A 22,229-nucleotide genomic window follows, 5' to 3' on the forward strand; every position below is an offset into this window, starting at 1 on the left:
CGAATCGCGACAGATCATCTCCGATCGGTAATACCCGGTTATATCCCTAGATTTATAAAGGCTCTGCCGCTCTTCCACCCAAGTCCACCCCCCCCTCATCGATTTATCTTCTCCGTAATGTCGAACGTCTTCGTGAGTACCTTTCCGCGCGTGAATCCCACCTTCATAGGCACTAATGAGCCCGTCCGCAGTTTGACATCGCCATCGACAACCAGCCCGCCGGTCGCATCGTCTTCAAGCTATATGACGATGTCGTGCCGAAGACCGCGCGCAACTTCCGTGAGCTCGCCACCGGCCAGAATGGGTTCGGCTACAAGGGCTCCGCCTTCCACCGTATCATCCCCAACTTCATGTTGCAGGGCGGCGACTTCACCAAGGGCAATGGTACCGGTGGCAAGTCGATCTACGGCGAGAAGTTTGCAGGTCAGTATATGCACGATCGCCTTTTCCGGACGCTCACAATTGTTTGACGCCACAGATGAGAACTTCCAGCTGAAGCACACTAAGCCTGGTATCCTTTCCATGGCTAACGCTGGCAAGAACACCAACGGCTCGCAGTTCTTCATTACCACTGTTGTTACGTCGTGGCTCGACGGTGCTCACGTCGTCTTCGGTACGATTCATCATCTTGATGATGCCCGGTTTGTAGTCACTTATACGCCTTCGTTACAGGCGAGGTTGTCGATGGTATGGACCTCGTCAAGAAGATCGAGTCGTACGGCTCGGCTTCCGGCCAGCCCAAGGCAAAGATCGTCATTGCTGACTCCGGCACTGTGTAAATGGTAGACGAGGATGCTTTGAGAAGAAAGAAAATAAATAATTGTATTGTATTGGGGACAATTCGTATGTAGGATTGCTCAGCTGTTGGATCGATGCCGTAGAGTGGCCACAGTTGTGAGAGCGTTACGAGGATGGCAACACTATAATAGCGCTGGGGTCTGTGCATGAGATTGTCGCTTTCCACCATGCCAACCTTCCAATACGTACGTGGCAATGCGTATGCTTACACTGGCATATATGCTCATGCCTCCGGGAGAAGCTACTTCTGATGACTCGCTGCCTCTACATTGACTCGGGCGCTAGCAGTGGGTCATAATCCTGGAAGTGGACAAAAAATACCAAACTGACATCAGTGGTATCGGTGGCGTCTATCGACACTCGGAATTCTGAGCCGCGCTTCTCTTCAGCACCGCGAATTCGAAGAACAGAAGCAAGACTGCACGAGGCCTTACTGGGGCTCACGGTAACCTGCGATAGCGGCCATCCGGTAATTCTTACCATTCGTACGAGTCCTGGTGGATTCCTTCGCTTGCCACGCGCGTATCAAGTACGACCGCGAATGGTCGTGTTTACCAGCATTTTGCTCTTCATGCTTTGGCCACTACATATGACAAGCAGCGGGCGCGATGCCTGCAGGTGAAGGGTGATAAAAGGTTTGGTGAAACGAGAATTTCCACCAGACTTTTCTCTCACCTTTCATGAACATGTCAATCGCAGTACATGTACTAGTGAGAGGTCTAGACCAAAGTGGAAACCCCATCTTACGGACTGTCCTTTCCATGATAGTTTCTCTTTCATCTCTTGCAATTGCAACATCTCGTGACCCATTTATCTCTGGCATCAGTTGATCACTACGTCCACAGCACTGTCGCCAGGAAACAAGCAAACATGTCTCATGCCCGAAGGATTTGACATTTCCAAACATCTGATGATTGCAGAATTAGCTCAGTACATCTCAATCCACTGGATCAGTAGTACTGGTATCCCCGAGAACTGTCAATATAGGACTCTGGGTAAGGTTCTATTCCAAGACTCGACATCGCCAATTGACTAAAGATCCATGGTCGTTGAAGGTGCATATGTCCTCGAGACGATCCAGGTTCGTGTCGCATTCATGCATCTGACGTGCTTCCAGGAACCACAGCGCAGCGTCTGCTCGAACTTTGATACGACGACCGCGAGTTCGCATCAATATTGTTGATCGCGGCGTCGGGCGTGGACCGCTTTGTAGTGAGGCGAAGCTGCCCACTTTAGATATAACCCATCGTCTGTGGAAATGGCTTACATATCATGGCCCAACCATTGTCCGACAGCTACGAGACTTCATGGCCCGAGTGCGTGCTACGGTTTATCGCCATTTCAAACTCCAAGCTGACCCATATGCGTTTCAAGATTCACGACAAACTGTGTTCATTTTGCTTCCATAGGTGCGTATGCGTAGATCACTCGAACCCCACTCGATAGTGGCAGCTGCTAATAATGTTACAGTGCTCCTTTTCTATGATCACGTCCTGACCTTCGACTCAGAAGTGTCATTCATATGGCAAAGCTCCGCTAGAGTAGGAAAGACACTCTTCCTGCTGAATCGATACTTCGCGCTGGCGTCGAATATCTCGTACATTGTCATGCTCCACGCTGGCGTCTCTCTGTCTAGTGTAAGTGTGGAGTGCTAGCAGTCATCTGTACAGACGCTCCGAGTCTAAAGTATTCTCCACGCTTTCTCGGGAGTAGGCAAGGTTTGTAGGATTTACAATCGAGTCCCGACGTTTGTCCACTGACTTCGTACAGCTGCTCGCACTACGTCAAATGGCGGGAGATATCTCTTGCTATCAGTGAGCTCTTCGTAATTGGTAAGTATACGTCGTGGGTCACGTATGGGGCGCCTTGAAAACGTTTTGCCCGCAGTACTCATGGTGCTTCGCATATATGCCCTTTACAACCGGAACCGTATTGCTTTGGGATGCCTCTGCGGGGCAAGTCTTACATCGATCGCTGTGGCCGGAGCGAGTAATCATATTTGAAGGCGCGTACTGCCTGCTAATCTGTTTGTAGTGGTTCACGGTCGCAGCACATACTCGGGATAGCACAGAGGCTATCAGGACATGCCTTGTCAGGCTTATGGGAGGCAGGTGTGTATCCATACTCTGGCATACAGGGCAGTCACAGACCCTTTCTATTTCGATGCCATCACTAGAGACTTGGGTATGCCAATGAAATTTGCTGATTTACTCCAGGCTCATTCAACCTCTAAATATCTCATGGAGGTCTAGCATCGGCGTGGGAAGCTCTTCTTGCCTTTGATATATTCATTTTCGCCATGGTCGTTCTGAAGGTGCTAAAAGAGTACCATGAAGATGGGATGAAGGGGCTCGCAGGAGATAGTCTAGTGAAAAGCATCCTCCGCGACGGTTCGCACTTCTATTTCCGTTACATTAGCGTCTTCTCAGACACCTCCACATGAAGGCGCAGCCTACTTCGTGTGCGTATCTGCCACAGCCAAGGGTAACTTTCGGCATTAAAATCCTCCAGGTTCATGACCGCTGCAAATCTGGCAAATATAGTTACTTACCATGTGCGTCCTGCAATCCTGATATACACCGGATTTTTACCATCGCCTTTTTGCTAGTCCCACGACGTGCGTCCCTGCGTCCTTTGTCGAGTGCGCAGATTAACCCTTATTTGCAGCCATCATGGGTGGGATTCCTGGCCAGTCCCGCCGCAAAGTAAGATGTCGACATCGCTCTTTCATTCATACACTTATGAGTCATTGTTTACCAGTGTCTCTGTGCTAGCCATGTCCAGGCTCATGCTACATCTACACGAAGTCGCTAAGAGTAGACAAGTGTTCGAACTTTCGAGAGGCGCCGCATCAGTTGGCCTTGAGTTCGAATGGCACAGGGATCCGGCGTCGAGCGGCGTCGGTCCAGGACTCGGAGATGTGTAGTGGTCCTCGTTCACGCAGCGTTCCGTAGTCTGTCGAGCTAAAAGAAATAAAGTACTGTTTTCTGTAGGTTCAGACATCAATATTCAACCCCGGCAAGATTCCAGTTGAGCCACTACTAAGAGTCCGTTGCGCTCCTGAGGGGTTTCCCAGAATGTGCAGGCTCGCCCGATGAGCATTGGTGGTCTAATTACGGTACGCCGGAGAGGACGAGTCTTCCGTCTAACTCTGGTCTGAATGAAACCTCGGCCAATGCTTGCATAAGGACTGGGTTCAATGAAGCGCTCGAACTATGGGCCAACTTACGCTTTCTCAAATAAAAGCTTCAGGACCCTGTCACGTATGTGGCATCAACGCTCCTTCCTACGGCCCGATGATCAAGCAAGCTGTGTATAGGATAGCGCCTCTTTCTTGGCTTGCCCCAGATCATCATATCCCAATACGTCGTTCGATAATTGGATCGTTCTCAAGAAGCAGCGTTTTCAGGGCCGATATGCCTCGTGAGTTGCCATAGGCGTAGTTCAATACTTCCGGTGAGCATCAGCCCTGTACATGTCCCTACGCTTCTGATGATATTTCATCTTCCATTTCGTCAGAGATCTGAGACTCCCTCGATCAGAGTAGCAAATACTAAATCTGCCAGAATCATCCAGCATCTATAACGTTCCACCCGCAAGCGAGCGGCAGTAGGGGGAGTTTAGAGCAATCAGGAAATTGAATTGGTCTGAACATTATACTGCATCTGTCGTCTTCCTTGATCGCAACCCTGGCATCTGGTTGACCCATTTATCTCTGATTTTGCTAGGTGGCGACCTTCAAAACAGCATAGCATATAAGCCTGACCATGCCTCACGCATGCAGGGTAATATGTGTCCTTCGTCCCGAAGCAATCTGACGAAGGCCATTTCTGTACCTGGTGCTCTGTTGCATCAAGGACTGATTTTGCCACGACAAGATATCTCAGGGATCTGGATGATGAAAGATCTGCAAGCAGCTACAGATGTCTCTTGCTGGCTGGCCCCTGTATGCTCACACACACTGGCAGCAGCTGATTGGGCTGTAGAAGACCCTCTGGAACCCAAATGTGGTCAGTACGGACGATCGCAGTATCGTGATTGTTGGTCACGACTTCGGGCATAGGCCGCTTTGTGGTGAGGCGAAGCTGCCAGTTTCGGATATAACTCAACATAGGTGAACAGACCCCATACATCAATACATCATGACCAAAACATCGTCCTCTACTCACGACATCTCATGGCCCGAGTGAGTGTTACACGACTGTTGCGGCTACCGGGTACTGGCTGACATGTCCGGTGTCAGATTCACGACCAATTGCGTTCATTTTGCTTCCGTGGGTGCGTATGCATGGCTTAGCGAGTTACAAGTCATCCTCGCTGAGTTATACTGCAGCTCTTCTCTTCTATGATCATGCCCTCACGCTTGGTTCGGAAGTCTCATTTATATGGCAGAGCTCTGCCAGGGTGGGGAAGACACTCTTTCTGCTGAATCGGTATTTCGCGCTCGCGTCGAACATGTTCTCGTACATCTTCATACTCCAGCTGGGTGTTTCTCTACCAGAGGTGTGTGTCGCGTACATGAAGCCTGCCGAGACAGACGTTCGGAATGCACTGACGTCCCCGTGAATAGGCAAGGTGCGTAGGTCATTCGCAGCAGCGACTGAGTACCAACACTCTCGACTTCATCTCCTACAGCTGCACGCACTTCGTCAAATGGCGGGAGATCTCTGTGGCTATCAGTGGACTCTTCGTGACATGTATGATCTTTCGTTATCTTAGTATACGAGACGCTTTGAAAACATTTTCCAATAGCGCTGATGGTCCTCCGTATATACGCCCTCTACAACCGCAGTCGTGCCGCATTGGCAAGTCTCTGCAGCGCTGGCATCATCCTGATCCTTGTGGCTGGAGTGAGCCTTTTTCCGCTTTTGGTGACGGAAATTGGCTGACAGTCTGATCGCAGTGGTCTACGGTCTCAGCACATACGGAGAATAGAGTAGAGGCTGCGGAGCCCTGCCTTGTCAAGATTATGGGGGGCAGGTGTGTAGGCTCAGCTCTATAACTGTATAATCGGTCTCTCCTCTCATTTCCGATACCATCAGAGATATGAGTATGTCCACATCTGGATGCGCTGAACTGCGCTGGACTGAGAATGCACCCTGATGATCTCTTGCGCAGGTCTAGGAACAGCGTGGGAAGCGCTCCTCGCCTTCGATGTATTCATTTTTGCGATGGTCGTTATGAAAGTACTCAAGGAATATCATGAAGAAGGTATAAAGGGCATAGCCGGAGCCACCTTAATGCAATGCATTATTCGTGACGGTGCGCACGCCTCTTCCTATTTCCTTCCCTTCCCTTCCCTTATACTAGTAATGGGTCTCCACATGAAGGCGCCGTCTACTTTGTGTGCGTGGTCATCACGAGAGGGGTGATTTTGGCACTGAGATCCCTCTAGACTCATGACCTCTGCCAATCTCGCAAATATCATTACTTACCACGTGAGTACTGGTCCTTCGCTTCCGTCAATCACCAGAATCATTGACCTCAACCTTCTGCTAGTCCAACAATGTAAGCTCACCTGCGCCTGCGTCCGATACGCAGAGTAACCCGTTCTCTAGCAATCCTGGGTTGGATTTCTGGCCAGCCCCGCCTCGAAGTACGCTTTACTCCTTTATTTCACACACACACCTCCTGAGTAATGGCCGGGAAGCGTCTCCGTTTTGGCCATGTCGAGACTGATGCTGCATCTGCACGAAGTTGCTCGAAGTAAACAGGTCTTCGAACTTTCAAGAGGGTGCGCCTCAGACGGCCTCGAATGGCGCGGGCATTTGACGTTGAGCGCGAATCCGGAAGATCCATAGCGGCCCCTATTCGAGCAGCTTGCCCTCTTCTATCACTCCGGAAGAAATGTAAAGTAGTGTTATCTGCGGGTTCAGATATTGACACTCATTACCGATAGTTTGGAAGTGAGCTTTCATAGAGATCCCTTTGCGCTCCTGGGGGGTTTGCGCCTAAATGATACCCTGAAAACGTCCGGTGAGAACCAGCGACCCGAAATTCCCAACTGCATTCTGGGTATGATAGAACAGATGAACTGCCTCTCATATCCGACTTGTGATGTGGATGACTCACTATTCCAGTCATCGCTCTTCCATCGTAGACACAGGAGACTGTGTAGCACTGACTCGAAATCGTAGATACTAAGTTCTCCGTGTCTGCATGTAAGACCGCAGGCCTGTGATGCACGCCGCTCAAGCCATGCCTCTTGTTTGCTGCATGTCTGTCGATGCTGAGTGGGTCACATCGTCGTGTCGCCAAACCTGTTCTCCAACTTGAAGCCTGACCTACCGCCTATGTCAGGTTGTCGACACACTGCTCCATATCAACCTGCCACCAGAGCCCCGTTTGGAAGACTTCATCTCCGCAGAGTCATGCCCCAACGATGCCATGGCTATGTCAAGACTAATGCTTCGTCTTCACGTATTTGATGAGACGAAGAGAACATTCATTTATCTTCAGCTGCAGGTGTTGCCTCCGAGTCGGCAAGTCTCGACTTACTGGCGTCTGAACAACGTGCTGAGGTGCGCATCAGTGGGCGACGTGATAATTACTATATTGGGAAATGGCGCCAACATTCGTTCCTCACACATTCTTGTGCTGCAAACATTCGAACCGCATCCTTAGACCCACTCATTCCTGACGTATCAGGCTAGTGTTGACGGGTATTTCTTACTCAGATGGTAGACACTTCGATGCGGTTGACCCGAAATGTCCTAATTAGGTCCGCTGCGCCCACAACTCCAAACAGTGTAGTTGTCTATGTGGGTCCATATCGGTCCTTGTGTAACACCCCAAAAAGGGTATTCCTGTTGATTGCTTGCGTCGTTTGTTGACCTGCCATAGCAACCGACGCAATCACCTAGTTTTCCCTCGATTTTGTAGGTCCTCAGCCAATCCGACCGACAATCCCTGATGGATTGCTTGCAATCGGGACGGGTATATATACGAGCCCTCTCGACGATGGGAGGGCACAATTTCCCCGTCGTCGGACTCGGTCAAGCACCCAGCAGCCTTCCCCTGCCTCATCCTCCGAGACTCGTCCTGTCTCTTGCACGACTAGAACATCGTCTTTCTACCTCACCAGCCACATCTCACAATGTCGCCCATTGCCTTCAACCGGTCCATCTTCTCTTCCAGCCGCGCTGCTCCGGTAGACCTTGAAGCGCAGACGTCCTCTACCACCAGCCCAGCACCGGTTACTTACCTGTCGTCGCCAGCCCGCGCCGCTACACACGAACCCCATTCACTCCCCTTACGGTCGTCCGTAAATATGGTTGGAACGACCAATCCCCTCGACGACTTTTTCGGAGTCACTGCGCCCTCAATGTACCGCGTCGGGAACCGCGAAAGCCGACACGACTCCGGGGCCTTGCTCCCCATGACTGAGGCAGACTTGCCGCCTCCATACGAAATACTCCCCGCGTACACGGAGTCACGGAACGAGGAGCCCACCACGCTCGCAAAATACATGTTCCTGTATGGTTTCTGTGAGTATCTCTTGTCTCATGTTGATTTCCGACTACGTCCTGACGGGTTTTCTTCTAGTGTTCCCACCATTCTGGATCATCGGAACATTGATCCTCTTCCTCTCCCTTTCCGCACCTGCCGAATGGCACGCCGAGAAGCCAGAGATGGAGAGGCAAGAGTTGCTGAACATCATGCGGAGGACCGAAGTCAGGTGGGCGAAGCGATGTGCCTTTGCCTTGGTCCTCCTGCTATTGGTTGTCGGTGTGGCAGTTGGAGTTGGCTTTGGAGTGATGCGAGCATGAGACGATGAAGAACCCGCCGCCTGCCAAGGCTAAATGACTGCCGGTTGCACGTCAAGAGCCTATACTATCCCTCATTCCCTCCCCGCCGATCATGACAACACGCACGCTCTCTCACGAGACTGATTATGGCTGCTTTCTGCTCGGTGTCGCCTGCACTCCTTTCGCTGTCTTCCGTCACCCTCGGAGCTTGGCTCTCCGCATTGTATCGCTTAGATGTCGCTTTCATTCTCTCCTGGTCTGAAGAAGTGTATCACTAGCTCTGTATATTATCCTCTTCATCTTTATTCTATGATGAGTCGTGATGATCATAATCACAGTGATGACTTCGGGTGTCGATTTGAACTGAGGATCACTGACACTAGAAACGGCGCTCCAGAACCGAAGCATTAGATTTGTATTCCATACCCGAGATTATACACCTTCCGGTAGTACAACCTTGACAGCGACTGGCTAACTTCATGACTTTGCGAAGGACGAGCCGGCACCATCGTTCGAGCGCAACTGGAGAATGGATTCGTGAACGAGATTATCCACCGCTCGCGATCGGATTTAGCCGAAGCCGGAGGTACTCGTCGCGTGTCAGACTGTCTCTTCCAGATATCCATACTCTTGGAATAACTATCCTCTCACCACAACTATCTTAGTAACAGAGACGGACGCTCTAAGGCTGCGTCCCAGACGACCTGTGGCAATCCGAACTTCGAACTGTTGCACACATGCGCGCTAATCCATCTATCTCAAGGGCCAACGCAGATAGCATCATTACTGCGACACCGTGTATGATATGCCACCATACGCTTTGCATATAAATATCAGCCTTACCACAATGTACGGTATCGAACCCCTCTCACCTGGGCGCGAGCTACCTACTTGTAGCCGTACAAAGTCACTCGTTACTGAACTACGTCCTTTTGGACACCCCACTGTCATTTCGAATTCACCATGCTCAGAGTATCTTTATTCAGCCTAGGCTTCCTTCTTTTGTCTGTTGTTGTAGTCCACGCCCACCCGTACAGTGACGTCCACCGCCATAGCGAGCGTGCTCTTGCCAAATGTACGTCTCCCGCCCACTCCTTTTACCAAACATTCATATTCCCGGCCAGCCTCTGCTGAATGGCCCACGTACAAGTGCCAGAACGGCGATCCCGGGACTCCCTACAAGAACTTCACTGTAGGGAGCACCGGCAAGGCCGCGTACAGTTGGACCTGCCAGGGCGATATCCCCCAGATACCCACGAAGAACAACGGCACGGTTTTGCAGAAGGGGAAGATCAATCCGGCCCCTCCTGCTCCGAGACACAAGAAGAGAGATTATGACCTCCTAGGGGAGGCGTGTACTGTGTGGTGTAACAGCGGGTAGGCGTACTTCCCTTTGGGAGCCTTGTGGGTTAACCTGACCGGCGGTTGTACAGAACAAATGGACCAGACCCAAATGGCGAGTAGCACTGTCCATCTGATATGAGAGGGAAGCCTGACATGCATTCCGCGCCAGATTGCAACCAGCTGTTAACGTGAGCCTGCCCTCTCTCAGTATACGCCTACTGCTAACTACGCAACCAGATCCGACGAGATGTCTGGCACGTTCACCATCCCCGCCGGCAGCTACCTAGTCTGGACGTGGCTCACCTGCCAAGTGGTGCAGAACAACCTCGTCAACCCCTCCGTAGCTATCGAATACAGCTATGATATCAACAATTGTGCGTGGCATCGCACGCTCGAACTAGTAATTATCACAGACAGGGCTGATTTCTTGTATAGGGGCCGGGGTCGTCTCGAACCTGGCTTATAACTGCCAGGCCGCCGAGAACGCGATGGGGGGGAGCTGCCATTTTGCTGACAGCACGGCCATATGTATGTACCAGCATGATTTAACGTAATTACGTGAGGCAGCTGAACGTGCTTTTCATCCCCATTCCCCTCTAGCTGTTATCCAGGTTCAACTGGCTCCCGCGAGCAGCTGAACGGGGTGTTGGAGCAAGAGTTTCACTCTGTTTATGGGAGAAAGCGGACCTCGCTTCTTTGTCTTCGGTTTTCACTTCGATATCTGGCCTCACCACACCTCGGGCTTGACAGCTGTTCCCGTTTCACGGCAGAGGGGGTCGACTTACTTGGCACGTTCAGTTGAGGCGTGCCGCAGATCATATAATCTTGTCCTTTTCTTCATTAATGTGCATGTTCACTATTTCGGTTGCCGATTCTACTATCCGAAACTACGATTCATTTATTATTGCGGGGCAGACGTGAGTCTGGTTTGCCCATTGATTTATTACAACGTACGTACCCTCGGCAGTTCCGTATAGTCGACCGTGCCCCTTTCGCATTTCCCTCCTACCCGGGATTCATAGTTTGGTTGGGCAGTGCTGCTGTGGCTGTGGCAAGTGAGCCTGCGTGGGATCATGGCGGTGCCGCTGTTCTCCGGTCCGTCCCCGAGATATCATTGCCGTTCGAGGCTCGAGCGTTTGTTGGGAACCGTCTTGACAGTTGCGCCTACGCTGCTAGCTCTTGGGTATACGCCATGAATGTCTTCATTTTGTCCACTGCGCCTCTGGACATACATACAACTGTTCTACCTCTCGCTTCTCGCCCGAACAGCGGCCCGCCCGGGTATACCGGTCTCCGCACGGACGAGGCCCATATGCTCAGGGACCCATGTCCCTGCTTTCTGTAACGCCCGTGGACCAGTGATGCAACATATGCCATATGCTGATGATGCAGGGCCCTTCGGGCACTGGACGCCATAAATCTCGCCCCGGGCGTACGGTCCCTACTTAACGCCTTGGATACGCCGAAAGCAACCGGGCACCCTCAATTATCGAGACTCCCGACTCCCGACTCGCTCCAACAGCTTGCTCTCTCATCTAGGATCTGCACTAGTACTCGCGATGTTCCAGCTCGTGGCTCTCTTAGCTTGTCTCGCCGCAGCAGCTGCGGCAGCGACTAGCTACACCTGCTCGAACGGTGCCCCAGCGACGCACCTCTCGACATTCGTCGTGCCCGGCAGCGAAACGCCGGGGCACATCTGGTCCTGCCCTGGGGCTGCTGCGCCGCTCAAGGCGCTGATAAAGTTGGAGGCGAGAGAGGCGGGGGCGAATGAGACGCAGGCGGTGGATATCACGAGGGCGCCGTGTACGACGTACTGCGACACTCCCGCGTAAGTTGTGCGTTTCTGTCTTGAGGTGGTATGATGGATCATTGATCGTGGCATCGGGCGGGCTGGGAAGTGGCGGCGGGCCTGATCCGAACGGTACGTCTGCCTCAGACTGCTTGCGCCACATGCCTGAGGGCTGAGCTGAACTGGATGCGGCGTAGATTGCAGCACGCTGGCGAACGCCGATGCTGTTGGCGGCAACTTCACCATCCCGGCGAGCAGCTACCTGGCGTGGACGTGGAAGTCGTGCCAGGTTACGCAGAGCAACTTGTTGAACCCGGCTCGGGAGCTTAATTATACGTATGACGGCAGGGACTGTGAGTGTCGTGTTTATGTTTGCGCGCGGGTGCGGGTGCAGGTGGCTGAGAGCGGATTGGTGTGTAGGGGCGGGCGTGGTGAATTACGTCGCGTGGAATTGCCAGTCGCAGGAGAACGCGCATGGTGGGAGCTGTCGGTTCTATGATAATACCAATGTTTGTGAGTGGGGTACACGTTGTTGCCTCGGATGGAAGCTAATTTGGTGTCCTAGCTATCATACAGGTCCAGACGACACCTGCGAATGAGACCAATGGGCCATGAGAGTACTTGCTGTCCAGGCGTTGATGGTGATAAATATCGAGTTTGTCGTCGTATTACAATGGTATGTTACTACTCTCATTTGTAACGGACCAGATGCTGTACGAGTCACAGTGACATATGTATTCAAGGAATGTACCTGGCTGCCCGCTGTACTTATTATACCCGTATCCAAGTGCGAGAGCATGTGTTCTCGCGACCGATCGCTTTTGGATTGTTTGTGGGGGGTTCTTCAAAGGATCGCTGAAAAGTAAGAATATAAGTTCGCCCAGTGTCAGCATAAATTATGATGAGTCTTCTAATCTTGACATGTCTTCGCTGCTGCTTCACTCGAAATTGTGGATATTTTTCTGTCTCTAATGATTCCACGATTATCAATGCTGACGCGATACCCTCGCGAATTTGAATATTTAATGGTGGACCAGCGCAAAGCCAGTCGTTACAGCAAGTGAGTCCCCCCAGCCGAGCGTCGACTCGGATGGGGGCATCTTGGAATCTTGGATCGAAGGTTACGTCGACGGAAGAAGACCCCGCGGCAAACGATCGAGCCAGGATCTAGTCCGCATATGGAAGGTGTAGTGCTTGAGGAGATCGGATTGGATCTGAGCCAGTGCGTCCAGTTTGAACTCGAACATTTGTCGTCCGAACAACGAGCGACGCTGATCACCTCTCTATGCACTGGCTCGGCCGGAAAATGCGCTCCTGTCGCGATTGGCTGTGCCGCGAACGACGTGGAATGGTCCCTGTGAATCCCCCTCTAGAGCACTGACTCGCTGACGCTGGCGGCGAAGACGGGCGACGGGATTATTACCTGCGCAGAGCACTCAGAATGCCTCTGAACCGCAACCAACGTCCGCAGTCTCCGAGACGGGAACTGCAGCGGGCGGCGGGGCTTCGCGGGGGCTTCTCCTCGGGTCACACTGATGACTCGCTGTGACCCAGCTCACTCGCGCGCGCAGTCAACAGCCCGAACCAGCAATTGCCTTTCCATTCCGGGCCAAATTGGAGCTGCATGTGGCTACTGAACGACCGGAGATCTTCTCGCCGGGCGCTGATTGGCTCAGAAGCGTCCGCCGCGCTGGATCCGGCACAAGTTCTCGCATTTATTGCGATTTATGTGTCCCCGATTGTTCGACTCTGAGGCCCCGTCGAAGGCCGTGACTCCCGACGCGTTTCTCTTCACAACCACCGCCGCATATATAAGGACGCTTGGGGCCCCGCGACGCCGTCTTTCTTCTTTCCCCCATCCAGCACTGTCGCGTCGGTCGTCCTCTTGTCAAAACGCTCAACACAGGCATATTTATCGCTCGGCACCAGCGTCAGCGCGGCCGAAGAGGCTCTATCGTCAGTCCTATACCATTTCGGCTGTAGTGGAACTCGAACACTCCAAACTCGCACGCGCAACATATCTTTACTCGGCTACTCGGCCCTACCCCGCAGCCATTCGTATACTGCAACCCTAAAGTTTCTCTTTCTTTCCCTCAGTTATCCCTCTTGCAACGACAGCCTTTCGGTTCTTTGATTAGCTTATTCGCTTCGGCATCTCTTACAACAGTCGCTTTTACCTGCAAGTTATCGCTATCGCTAGAATGCACTCTTCGACCGGTGCCCCGTCGCCGACATGCGCCCACAGCGACCGCGCGTCGATTTCAACCCCTCCGCCCCAGCTGACGACCGCGGCACATGGGTCCCGTTTGTCCGTGCCAAGTAGCCCGGCGCCGCCCAATGACCACGCGAATGAATGGCCTCAGCGGCCGGCTGATAGTCACAGCTCTGGGAACTTAGACACGGCGTTTGCCTCGATGTCATTGAACGATGACCTCGGATCCGTAGGCCTTGGATTTACTGATAGTTCGTGAAGGTGTTCGTCTTAACGAAACGGAGCTGATTTACATTTATCGTCAGAATCAGCCCCGCCCATTGGTTCCCTGGGCAGCGGGGGATCCAACACGCTCGGTAGCGCGCCGTCCGTGTCTCACATCTCTTCTCCGACTCTCACTGCCATAGCTAGTCCGGCAGCATCGGCGTCGCCCACGCCCACTGCGTATACAACTCCTTCGGACTCCGCGCTGCCCAGTCCTATGCCTAACGATGCAGCTGTCCCGCCAGTCCTGCCCTCCAGTGCGCAGATTCCTGCAGCTCACTCTGTCGGTGTTGCGAGTACACTGACGCCTTCTCCGTCACTTGAGTCGAATCCATCTTCCGTAAGCGCCAGTCCTACGTTTACTACCTGTGCCTCCGCTACCCTCTCGCCCGTTGCCAAGTTCATGTTGTCACCCGCTCTTATTTCACCCGCTATCAGTTCACCTGCTATCGCTACTTCGTCTTCGAATCATACCAGCCCGTGTCCGGCGGACGTTGTCTCTCCTTCGTTTAGCTCTGCCTCCGAGCATTCGGCCCTCTTGTCCCCAACTGGTCAAGATCCCACTGTAGGATCTCCCACACCGCACGCTACCGCCAGGGCGTCTCCCGATATCAATGCGCAGGCAACGATACAAGACGCTGGCGATCTCAGTGACGCACGGGGCCTTAGCAAGCTCGCTGGAGCTCCCCTTCTGGAGAGTCCGCTCGCCTTGTCTGAAGCTAATGTCGCGTCTTTCGCCGAACAACAAAAGCGCTCATTCGATCGTACTTCCGGAGCTGCTACCATCCCCTCTGTACCGCCCGCCTCTCATGAATCCTTTGCTTTTCACCCTGCTGCGGGCCATGAAGTATTTCAGCCATCGGGCGGTGCGCACGATATGTCTTCTACGCTTTCTACAGTGTCATCTACGTCTGGAACATCTTTCAAGACGCCGAATGTCTATATCAATGGACTCCCTCCCAACTTTCCCGAAGAGCAATTATACAATATGACCAAAGATTTCGGCGGGGTCGTGAGCGTCAGGACCTTTACGAGACACGTTAGTGAGCGGCCGACGTGAGTGGTGTCCCGCCTTTTATCCCTTTTCTTTTCCTGACGTATCCCTGGGTCATTAGAGGTTACGGCTTTGTGTTGTAAGTCCAGTTTCTGTTATGTGGACTGCTCAATCAAGTACTCAACTGAAAAACGCTCCCTAGGTTCGAGACCATGGATGGTGCAGAGAGGTGTATCGAAGCGTTAAGGAAGTACAGAAACTTACACCCATCACTGTCAAAGGTCCGTCTGCGATTCAGATGGAGGCTGACGGCCATGGCGACTAACCGTTACCATAGCAAATTCATAAGATACCCGGTACTTTGTACTCGACGATAGACACCTCCCAGTGTGGAGTCACGTCACCCAGTAATTCCGCAGCGGATGAAAACTCGTTCAAGACCAAGATGGAAAAACTGAAGGACACTACGTCGACCAATTTGTATATTGAGGGGTCAGTACCTCAATCGCTTCGTCTGACTGGATATTGACCCGTATGTAATAGGCTCCCCTTGAGCATCGACGAACCGGTAAGCGACTTTACTCTATTGATGGGAAAGGAGACTGACCAGACTCTGACCAGACGCTGACGGCTCTCGTATCGCCCTACGTTATTAAAAGCAGCAGATTCTTCCAGACCAAGCTCAGTCACCCTCCACGTATCATTGCGTTTGTCCGGTAAGCGTACCCTTCTTGCTGAGGTTGTTTGCTACTCAATTGACTCCGTACCGACATCCTTTTCGATAGGCTGGAGACTCGTTCGGCGTGCGAAGAGATTATAGAACGTCTCCATGGCAGAATGGTTCGCGGATGGAACGATTCTGGCTGCCGAATTTCCGTAAGGTTCGCGGATAGTAACGAGCAACGAGAATTGAGGGTGCGTTAATTTATCGTGCTCGCTAGCACAACGTATAGCTCACTCCTGCGTAGAAGAGGGAGAGGTCCAAGAGGGAGGGCGGAGATGGCTCTCCTAATCGTTTGACCATGGCCCAAGCCGCTTTACTTAATCTCAGAGGTTCCGAGATGAGCGGTCGCGCTGGGGGACGATCCGTCTCTTGTCCGACTGGCTCCATGGGTGTACCGCCTGTCGATACCCTCAGTCTCGCTCACCATCCCGTTACGACACAGTACCAGCAGCAGAGGGACATGCAACTTCTCCTAGACTCGTTGAAGAACGGTGGCGTCGGCCTTGGAAACGGGCTCATGGAAGGGATGGGTCTGCACGGACAAGGGCTGGGTGGTGGACTGCACGGCACCGGTCTGAGCGCGGCGACGCTCAACGCTCAGGCCCTGGGGCTGAGCCATGCTGGTGCGGGCTTGCTCCCCGGATCTGTTGACGTTAACACACTGCTTACGGCGCAAGAGCTTAACAACTGGAACGGCACGGGAAGTTCTCAAGCAGGCGCAGGAGGTTTCACTCCTGCCGAGCAGTTGCTTCTCCAGGCCCATGCTCAGGCTCGTGCTCGTCTAGCAGGGCAAGGTGTCCTTGGTGTCTCGACCTCCGCCTCCGTGGGAATGGCTGGCCTACCGTCAGTAAACAGAGGTATCGGCCGCGCTCAAGCCGGGCTAGGTGGCATGGACTACAACAGTCAGCAGGGGTACGGGGTCGGTGGTGTCTCCTCTGCGGGTCTTCGATCCTATTCTCAATTTTCCTCTCCTGCTCTTGACACACTTCCTACTATGTCCGAGGAGCAGTTCCATGCCACTGCCGTGCCCCAGCGTTCGCACGCGCAGTCCCGTGGCCAGTTCCGCACGCAAGGACTTCGTCAGCAAAGTGCTGGAGGAGAGATGGGCCTTCGCGACGTTCGAGGGAACACCGAGGAGCTGGACTTGGATGAGATCAGATATAGTCAGCGTGGCGTGGACCGCCGCCAGACTAATGACCCTCTTCTGGGTCAACGTCAGGCATCCATCGCGCAAGGCTCGCAAAGTGGATCCCAGACATCGTCGCTTCACATGCGGGCGACCACACTCCCTGCTTCCCACTTTGGCAACAACCGCAGTGGTGCCAACTACGATGGCAATAAGAAGATGTTGCCTTCCACTGGCACCGGACACGGTGCAACTCGTGTCAACAACAGTTTGAAAATTGATAGCGCTGCCGGCAACGGGGCTGCCACCAGAGGTGCAGAGAATGTAGTGGACAAAGATCAGTCTCCCCTTGTGTCTCCTGCTCTGACCTACGCCTCGCATACGCCGTCGTCGACTTCGTTCAGTCCTGCAACGCCCTACTTCCATGCAGGCGGTTTCGAAGGGTACGAAGGGGTAGGAGTGGCTGTTGGAGCCGGGGACCAGTCTCCTGCCGGTCTAGGGCTTAACATGATGAACAACGTTGGAAAAGGCAAGGGGAGAGCGGTTAGTCATTCGTAAGTCGGCGGGGACAAGAGGGCACGAGGGCAAGGCTTCACAGCGGACCGCATCGTATCAAGTGCAAAAGATTTTCGGACATGTACAAGTAGACTTTCTCAACAGCAGCTAGGAGCTTTCGTTTACGCATCCGCATTCGCATTCGCTATCGTTGAGCCTGGCCATTTGATATAGCCGGCTGCATTCTGAATAGTTTTCATAGCCATTTCGTAGTCACCGTCCAACAGCTAGTTAGTATCGCAGAATCAAACATCAGTGTATTTATCGAATTCATTGGACTTCCGACGCAATTCCACCCATAAGGAATGCGAGAGTGATTTACCCATAAAGCTGCAGCACAACTCCGTAGACGTGATGAGGATGATATTTGCTGATACGTACAGAACGGTAGCTGTTGCGGTTTCGTTCTTCCCGAGGATATTCTCAGCTTGCCGCATTTATGCAGATACCGGGCCGAACGAGTGTTATGGCGCGCGAACCAATAAATATGATCAATGACGGGGGGTGGATACAAAGGATAGATAAAAGGGAGGGGCTTCAGTTGAATGAAGCGAACCAGTCAGGCATTGCTACATCCAAGATGACCTGCATCCGGATTCGATTGTTTCAGAACGCCTCTGTTGCTTAAACATAGTTCCATGAGCCGGTCAGGACACCGACGTCCGGGTTGGCGAAGTGGCTGAATAAGCCCTTGCTGAGGTCGAGCCCGCCCTTCGAGCACCCAGGGCACTGAGAGGAACGCAGGTCAGTGACTTTCAAACCAACCGGGTGGCGTTCTCGCACCTTGTCGACAATGGTGGCCGTGGCACTCTTGCCATTTGCGGTGATCTTGATCTGCTTGAAGCAGTGCGGGCCGGGATAGCCAGAACCGAATTCCTAGAGTCCTCGGTCACTCACATTGCTCCGGAAGGTTGAATGTGTCCAAGAATGACACTCACAGCGGTGTTCAATGCCACCACCTGCAACGGGTGTCAAGAGAGTACTACCGCGCTTGACATATAGGGACTTACGTAGTCGCTGGCCTTGTTGGTCTTGCCACATGCTCCCCTGGATGTGATAATGAGCTCATCTGCTACCCAACGAGGGCGACAAGGAGCTTACAGTCCGACATCGTACCACGTCAAGCGGACGTTACTGTCACGCGCGGCAAGCTCAGTTGCGTTGCGAGCTTCGAGAGAGAATGCAGCGGGTGCCGCCTGAGTGAAACCGACGAGCAAGGAGAGGAAGGACACGATAGTGAGGGTAGAGAAGTACATCTTGTGGGGAGAAAAGGGATGCGCGGGATGTAATGAGTGGATGTAGTCGCTTGTGAGCTGGTCTGAAAGGGTTCTCGCCAATGTCTTTTATACGAAAACCTGCTGAGGAGGACTGATTGGTCTCGACGCGTCGGAGGAGACAATCCGGGGAATTTGGTAGGATGACCGCCCGATCTCTCGGGGTCCAGCAGTGCCTACAAACGCTATCAGAGTCCAGAGAATCCAATGGATGTCAGGCCACCTTGATAGACGCGCACCGTTGGCATCCAGGCTTCAAAGATTACTTGGCAGCTATTAGACAGCTACTCATGTATTCCAAGCGGACAGGCTCACACGAATTGAGATACCCCGAGCTGGAGAGTTCGATGTTACGCTCTGGGTCGTCTGTCGGTGGACGACCAGATGCATGGCACTAGCGAGTAAGCTCACAACAACGCAGCTTTATTTCGGTGTTCCAGGCATTGCAAGGAGATACTCTCGCCCCATTCAAGTGAGTGATAGTTGTTGGGACCGGAGCGAGCAATTTCACGGGCGCCCGCCATGGATGTATCCAGAATCACGGTGAGCTTGACGGGATTTCCTGGAGACATCCAGCAACGAAGGCATCAAGAATACTGGCCCAAAACTGATGGCCCCAGGGACAGATGCATCGCCTTCAGGATAGATATTTAGATCAACGTTTCGTTACTGGCACCGAGGTAGTCAGCGAAGACCACGGGGAAGCTGAAAAGGAACCACTAGACCAGAAGTAATTGCTTTGTTCCGCGAGCCGCGTGGAGGTAACGTCGTCCCGTTCGAGTGAGGCAGGGTTGTCGAGACCTAGCGACTTAGCAGAAAACGCCCATCGCAAACGGCTGCAGAGAATCGGTCCAGAGCGTCAACCCTCTAGGTACTGGAGACGTGCAACGAGGACTTTGTGCGTACTCCGGACAGTTTTTGGACCAGGCATACATGCACGTCTTCGAAATATTCAAGTCAATGATCGACCACTGTAGTTTGGTAGTATGGAAGCGCCTTAGAGTAACGCCGCCTGTAGGACGGTGGAAACAAAATTCCGAGGAACAGCGTGCCATCGACGTGACGGGTGGATGGCATCCCACAGATTTTGCATGAGCAAGCGAACTCGGTCGAGAAGCGGTTCCCAACGACGAGGATCTACATCGGTGAAACTCCATCCGACAGCATACTTCCCTGCGATCAGGAAATACGCCCTGGCCAGAAGGGCCATCGCACAGTCAGCCAGCAATCGGAAATTTCGAGTTTGCTGAAGGCTATCACTGAGCTGTACAAGCCTATTGGAGGTTTGGACGCGCGGCGGGGAAGCCTGCCCTGGCGACTTCTAGCACGCCACAAATCCTCGGGACCTATTAAACCATCGCACATTCGGAGGTAGTTCAAAAGCGGAGGACTTCACTGATCCAGTCCTTGGTTTCATGGAAAGCGATGATATCGGCCAAGTGAGAAGCATAACTTTCTGAGCATGGATATCTGTAGTCCCCAACTTGAAGGTACCGAAGACGACTTCTTCTTGGACAGGAACAGGCACGCGCATCTTGCAACCCCAGCGCTCACTCGTGTGTTCTGACAAAGTATGTCCCATTTGCTCTTACTGTACGGCAGATGTACGGAGCCTACAGTGTGAGGCGCTCAAAACCGACCACTCGGCAATAGGCGAGCCGCGGATCCTATCACGGTCGTGGAAAAATACGGGAGGTTACGCATATGGTTGCTCGATATCAACTCGGGAAGCTCCGTCTGGCGCCGGCATCTTACCCCTCCCTTGCGGGATGGGATGAATTAATTATCACATAGGTGCTTGCACAAATGCAGCCAGAGGTTGGCTGGCCAGCTGAACACTTATTGCCATCCTGCGCAGTCCCTCCTTGATTTGGTGTGCAAAGTTCACAGCCTGTAGCTGCTGCGTAGAATTGAGATGGAATTTAGTACTGATTGTTTACTTCGATATGTAAGTGAGATGCAAAGTATAGTCTATGCATGGACTGGAGTCTAGCTGCGCGAGATAAATTCAAGTGTTGCTGTGTGCCACTGGAGCCAAACATGGCACGCCGGAACTTGCCGGTTGGTCGAAAAGTGCAACGTATTGCGGGTTTGGCACTCGTGAAGCGCCGTCTGGCGCCGGCAACTTACCCCTCCTTTGTTCAAGAAATCGACCTTGAGAACTTGCACTAAGTTCAAAATCTTGCGGCTGCTACAGGGGGTCGACAAATCATCGTAAGGAGACTATTTCTACCATAATACAAAGGATATTGTTAGTAATATAGGGGACTCAAGTTTTCCCCAGTTCTCTTTCATTCAAGCTCCATCTAGGGCCAGGTAGAATGCTCTGTGCTGTTGTCTCCTAAGTAGTCTAAGAGATACTTACCCACTCTCCAAGAATGCCTAATGGTGCATGTCTGTTGCCTGGACATCTGGCATCCACTTCACATCATAGTTTTATCTTACAGTCTGTTCAGCCTCATAAGCCATGGAATGACATGGATTTTCTACTTATTTGTAAATTGTCCATCACAGACTTACATATGGCATGGAGACCCAGAAAACTTGAATGATTGAATACCCATGTTAGATGGAGTGCACATACACTCAAATCCTTCTCAAGCCATGACATACAACACTCAAAAATTCTGAGGTACAAGGATCTATGCTTAATACTGTGCACTCCCTGTAGCTCTAAGTTCTAGCTCACAATAGGCCTTTATCTGTACCTGGTGGCATCCACAAACCAACACTAATTACATAGTTGAGCGGGACTTAAGTACGAACATTGAGATGGATTCCCGACCATGGCCACACTGCGGGAGTTGCAGTCTTTAGGGGCGGGCAAAAGATTGTACGAAAGGGAATTCCGCGGGCTCTAATTGGCTGGAAATTACCTTTCGTACAATCTTCTGCCCGGCCCTAAATACTGCAACTCCCGAAGTGCCAAGTCCTTGTTCAGTAGTGGCGCCACTAGGGCCAAACATAGCACGCCGGATTTTGCCGGTGCGACGAAAAGTGCGACACAATTCAAGGGTGCCAGAACCCCTCCCAAAGGAGGGGCATACAGTGCCTTGCATAAGAAACTGAACATCGCATTTCCCGCGCGTTGTTTGTTCGCACCAAATATGCCCTTTTCGGGTAGGTCCGGAAAGCCTCTCGCGGGGCCATTTGCTGGGCAAGGACTCGCAGATGCCCTGAGAGGGCTCAAAAGGCTTCATAGAATGCATGAAATGTATATTCTACAACTAAACTGAGGGCTGTAAATCATTAGACTCTGCCCTGAGCTGTATGCCCAGCTACTCTCCCTCTCGATGGGTCTTTGCCGCACATTTGCTGATACCCGAAAAGGGTATATTTGGTGCGGACAAACAACGCGCGCGGAAATGCGATGTTCAGTTTCTTATGCAAGGCACTGTAAG

General features: G+C 52.4%; 10 protein-coding genes across 10 annotated transcripts; 8 read left to right on the forward strand and 2 right to left on the reverse strand.

Annotated features, from left to right (window-relative positions):
* Nucleotides 1-86: 86 nt before the first annotated feature.
* GLOTRDRAFT_122161 (uncharacterized protein) lies at nt 87-1,036 on the forward strand. The gene is made up of 4 exons (XM_007869668.1): nt 87-132; nt 192-423; nt 479-613; nt 673-1,036. Exons 1-4 carry the CDS (start codon nt 118-120, stop codon nt 777-779), a joined length of 489 nt encoding a protein of 162 aa, XP_007867859.1. The 5' UTR covers nt 87-117; the 3' UTR covers nt 780-1,036.
* Nucleotides 1,037-1,840: 804 nt separating this feature from the next.
* Nucleotides 1,841-3,724, forward strand: GLOTRDRAFT_94760 (uncharacterized protein; the record flags this gene model as incomplete). Its single annotated transcript, XM_007869669.1, has 10 exons — nt 1,841-1,879; nt 2,094-2,114; nt 2,208-2,435; nt 2,833-2,909; nt 2,936-2,982; nt 3,045-3,188; nt 3,217-3,259; nt 3,310-3,352; nt 3,466-3,503; nt 3,559-3,724. 10 exons carry the CDS (start codon nt 1,841-1,843, stop codon nt 3,722-3,724), a joined length of 846 nt encoding a protein of 281 aa, XP_007867860.1.
* A 1,216-nt stretch (nt 3,725-4,940) lies between these two features.
* GLOTRDRAFT_130879 (uncharacterized protein) lies at nt 4,941-6,437 on the forward strand (the record flags this gene model as incomplete). Its single annotated transcript, XM_007869670.1, has 12 exons — nt 4,941-4,984; nt 5,042-5,076; nt 5,132-5,301; nt 5,369-5,495; nt 5,551-5,648; nt 5,702-5,778; nt 5,841-5,848; nt 5,917-6,060; nt 6,129-6,144; nt 6,194-6,236; nt 6,298-6,306; nt 6,357-6,437. 12 exons carry the CDS (start codon nt 4,941-4,943, stop codon nt 6,435-6,437), a joined length of 852 nt encoding a protein of 283 aa, XP_007867861.1.
* Nucleotides 6,438-7,894: 1,457 nt separating this feature from the next.
* On the forward strand, nt 7,895-8,567 carry GLOTRDRAFT_45136 (uncharacterized protein; the record flags this gene model as incomplete). The annotated part of the gene is made up of 2 exons (XM_007869536.1): nt 7,895-8,285; nt 8,344-8,567. 2 exons carry the CDS (start codon nt 7,895-7,897, stop codon nt 8,565-8,567), a joined length of 615 nt encoding a protein of 204 aa, XP_007867727.1.
* A 942-nt stretch (nt 8,568-9,509) lies between these two features.
* On the forward strand, nt 9,510-9,927 carry GLOTRDRAFT_130881 (uncharacterized protein; the record flags this gene model as incomplete). Its single annotated transcript, XM_007869671.1, has 2 exons — nt 9,510-9,621; nt 9,671-9,927. The coding sequence occupies 2 exons, from the start codon at nt 9,510-9,512 to the stop codon at nt 9,925-9,927; spliced, it is 369 nt and encodes a 122-aa protein (XP_007867862.1).
* Nucleotides 9,928-10,043: 116 nt separating this feature from the next.
* GLOTRDRAFT_130882 (uncharacterized protein) lies at nt 10,044-10,528 on the forward strand (the record flags this gene model as incomplete). The annotated part of the gene is made up of 4 exons (XM_007869672.1): nt 10,044-10,078; nt 10,128-10,264; nt 10,326-10,418; nt 10,491-10,528. 4 exons carry the CDS (start codon nt 10,044-10,046, stop codon nt 10,526-10,528), a joined length of 303 nt encoding a protein of 100 aa, XP_007867863.1.
* Nucleotides 10,529-11,364: 836 nt separating this feature from the next.
* On the forward strand, nt 11,365-12,529 carry GLOTRDRAFT_111695 (uncharacterized protein). The gene is made up of 6 exons (XM_007869673.1): nt 11,365-11,718; nt 11,789-11,811; nt 11,877-12,032; nt 12,100-12,192; nt 12,245-12,355; nt 12,406-12,529. The coding sequence occupies exons 1-5, from the start codon at nt 11,450-11,452 to the stop codon at nt 12,292-12,294; spliced, it is 591 nt and encodes a 196-aa protein (XP_007867864.1). The 5' UTR covers nt 11,365-11,449; the 3' UTR covers nt 12,295-12,355; nt 12,406-12,529.
* Nucleotides 12,530-13,880: 1,351 nt separating this feature from the next.
* On the forward strand, nt 13,881-17,687 carry GLOTRDRAFT_139741 (uncharacterized protein; the record flags this gene model as incomplete). The annotated part of the gene is made up of 9 exons (XM_007869674.1): nt 13,881-14,142; nt 14,197-15,211; nt 15,271-15,288; nt 15,352-15,430; nt 15,487-15,641; nt 15,693-15,717; nt 15,771-15,865; nt 15,935-16,064; nt 16,118-17,687. The coding sequence occupies 9 exons, from the start codon at nt 13,881-13,883 to the stop codon at nt 17,555-17,557; spliced, it is 3,219 nt and encodes a 1,072-aa protein (XP_007867865.1). The 3' UTR covers nt 17,558-17,687.
* A 491-nt stretch (nt 17,688-18,178) lies between these two features.
* GLOTRDRAFT_44870 (uncharacterized protein) lies at nt 18,179-18,810 on the reverse strand (the record flags this gene model as incomplete). Its single annotated transcript, XM_007869522.1, has 4 exons — nt 18,179-18,283; nt 18,338-18,430; nt 18,541-18,601; nt 18,656-18,810. 4 exons carry the CDS (start codon nt 18,808-18,810, stop codon nt 18,179-18,181), a joined length of 414 nt encoding a protein of 137 aa, XP_007867713.1.
* Nucleotides 18,811-18,914: 104 nt separating this feature from the next.
* Nucleotides 18,915-19,722, reverse strand: GLOTRDRAFT_116955 (uncharacterized protein). Its single transcript, XM_007869675.1, has 3 exons — nt 19,144-19,722; nt 19,068-19,093; nt 18,915-19,004 (listed from the first exon to the last, which is right to left on the reverse strand). The coding sequence occupies exon 1, from the start codon at nt 19,398-19,400 to the stop codon at nt 19,236-19,238; it is 165 nt and encodes a 54-aa protein (XP_007867866.1). The 5' UTR covers nt 19,401-19,722; the 3' UTR covers nt 18,915-19,004; nt 19,068-19,093; nt 19,144-19,235.
* Between the last annotated feature and the right edge of the window lie 2,507 nt (nt 19,723-22,229).

Source organism: Gloeophyllum trabeum (assembly GCF_000344685.1).
Source record: "Gloeophyllum trabeum ATCC 11539 unplaced genomic scaffold GLOTRscaffold_00010, whole genome shotgun sequence".
Taxonomy (NCBI): Eukaryota; Fungi; Basidiomycota; class Agaricomycetes; order Gloeophyllales; family Gloeophyllaceae; genus Gloeophyllum; species Gloeophyllum trabeum.

Excerpts from the sequence above, each read along its gene's own strand:
- GLOTRDRAFT_122161 (XM_007869668.1), top strand. Across the intron at positions 424-478 it reads CTACGGCGAGAAGTTTGCAG|ATGAGAACTTCCAGCTGAAG; the intron begins GTCAGTATATGC and ends TTGACGCCACAG. Across the intron at positions 614-672 it reads CGGTGCTCACGTCGTCTTCG|GCGAGGTTGTCGATGGTATG; the intron begins GTACGATTCATC and ends CCTTCGTTACAG.
- GLOTRDRAFT_111695 (XM_007869673.1), top strand. The coding sequence starts at position 11,450 with ATGTTCCAGCTCGTGGCTCTCTTAGCTTGTCTCGCCGCAGCAGCTGCG. Across the intron at positions 11,719-11,788 it reads ACGTACTGCGACACTCCCGC|TGGCGGCGGGCCTGATCCGA; the intron begins GTAAGTTGTGCG and ends CGGGCTGGGAAG. Across the intron at positions 12,033-12,099 it reads TACGTATGACGGCAGGGACT|GGGCGGGCGTGGTGAATTAC; the intron begins GTGAGTGTCGTG and ends ATTGGTGTGTAG.
- GLOTRDRAFT_116955 (XM_007869675.1), bottom strand. The coding sequence starts at position 19,400 with ATGTCTCCAGGAAATCCCGTCAAGCTCACCGTGATTCTGGATACATCC.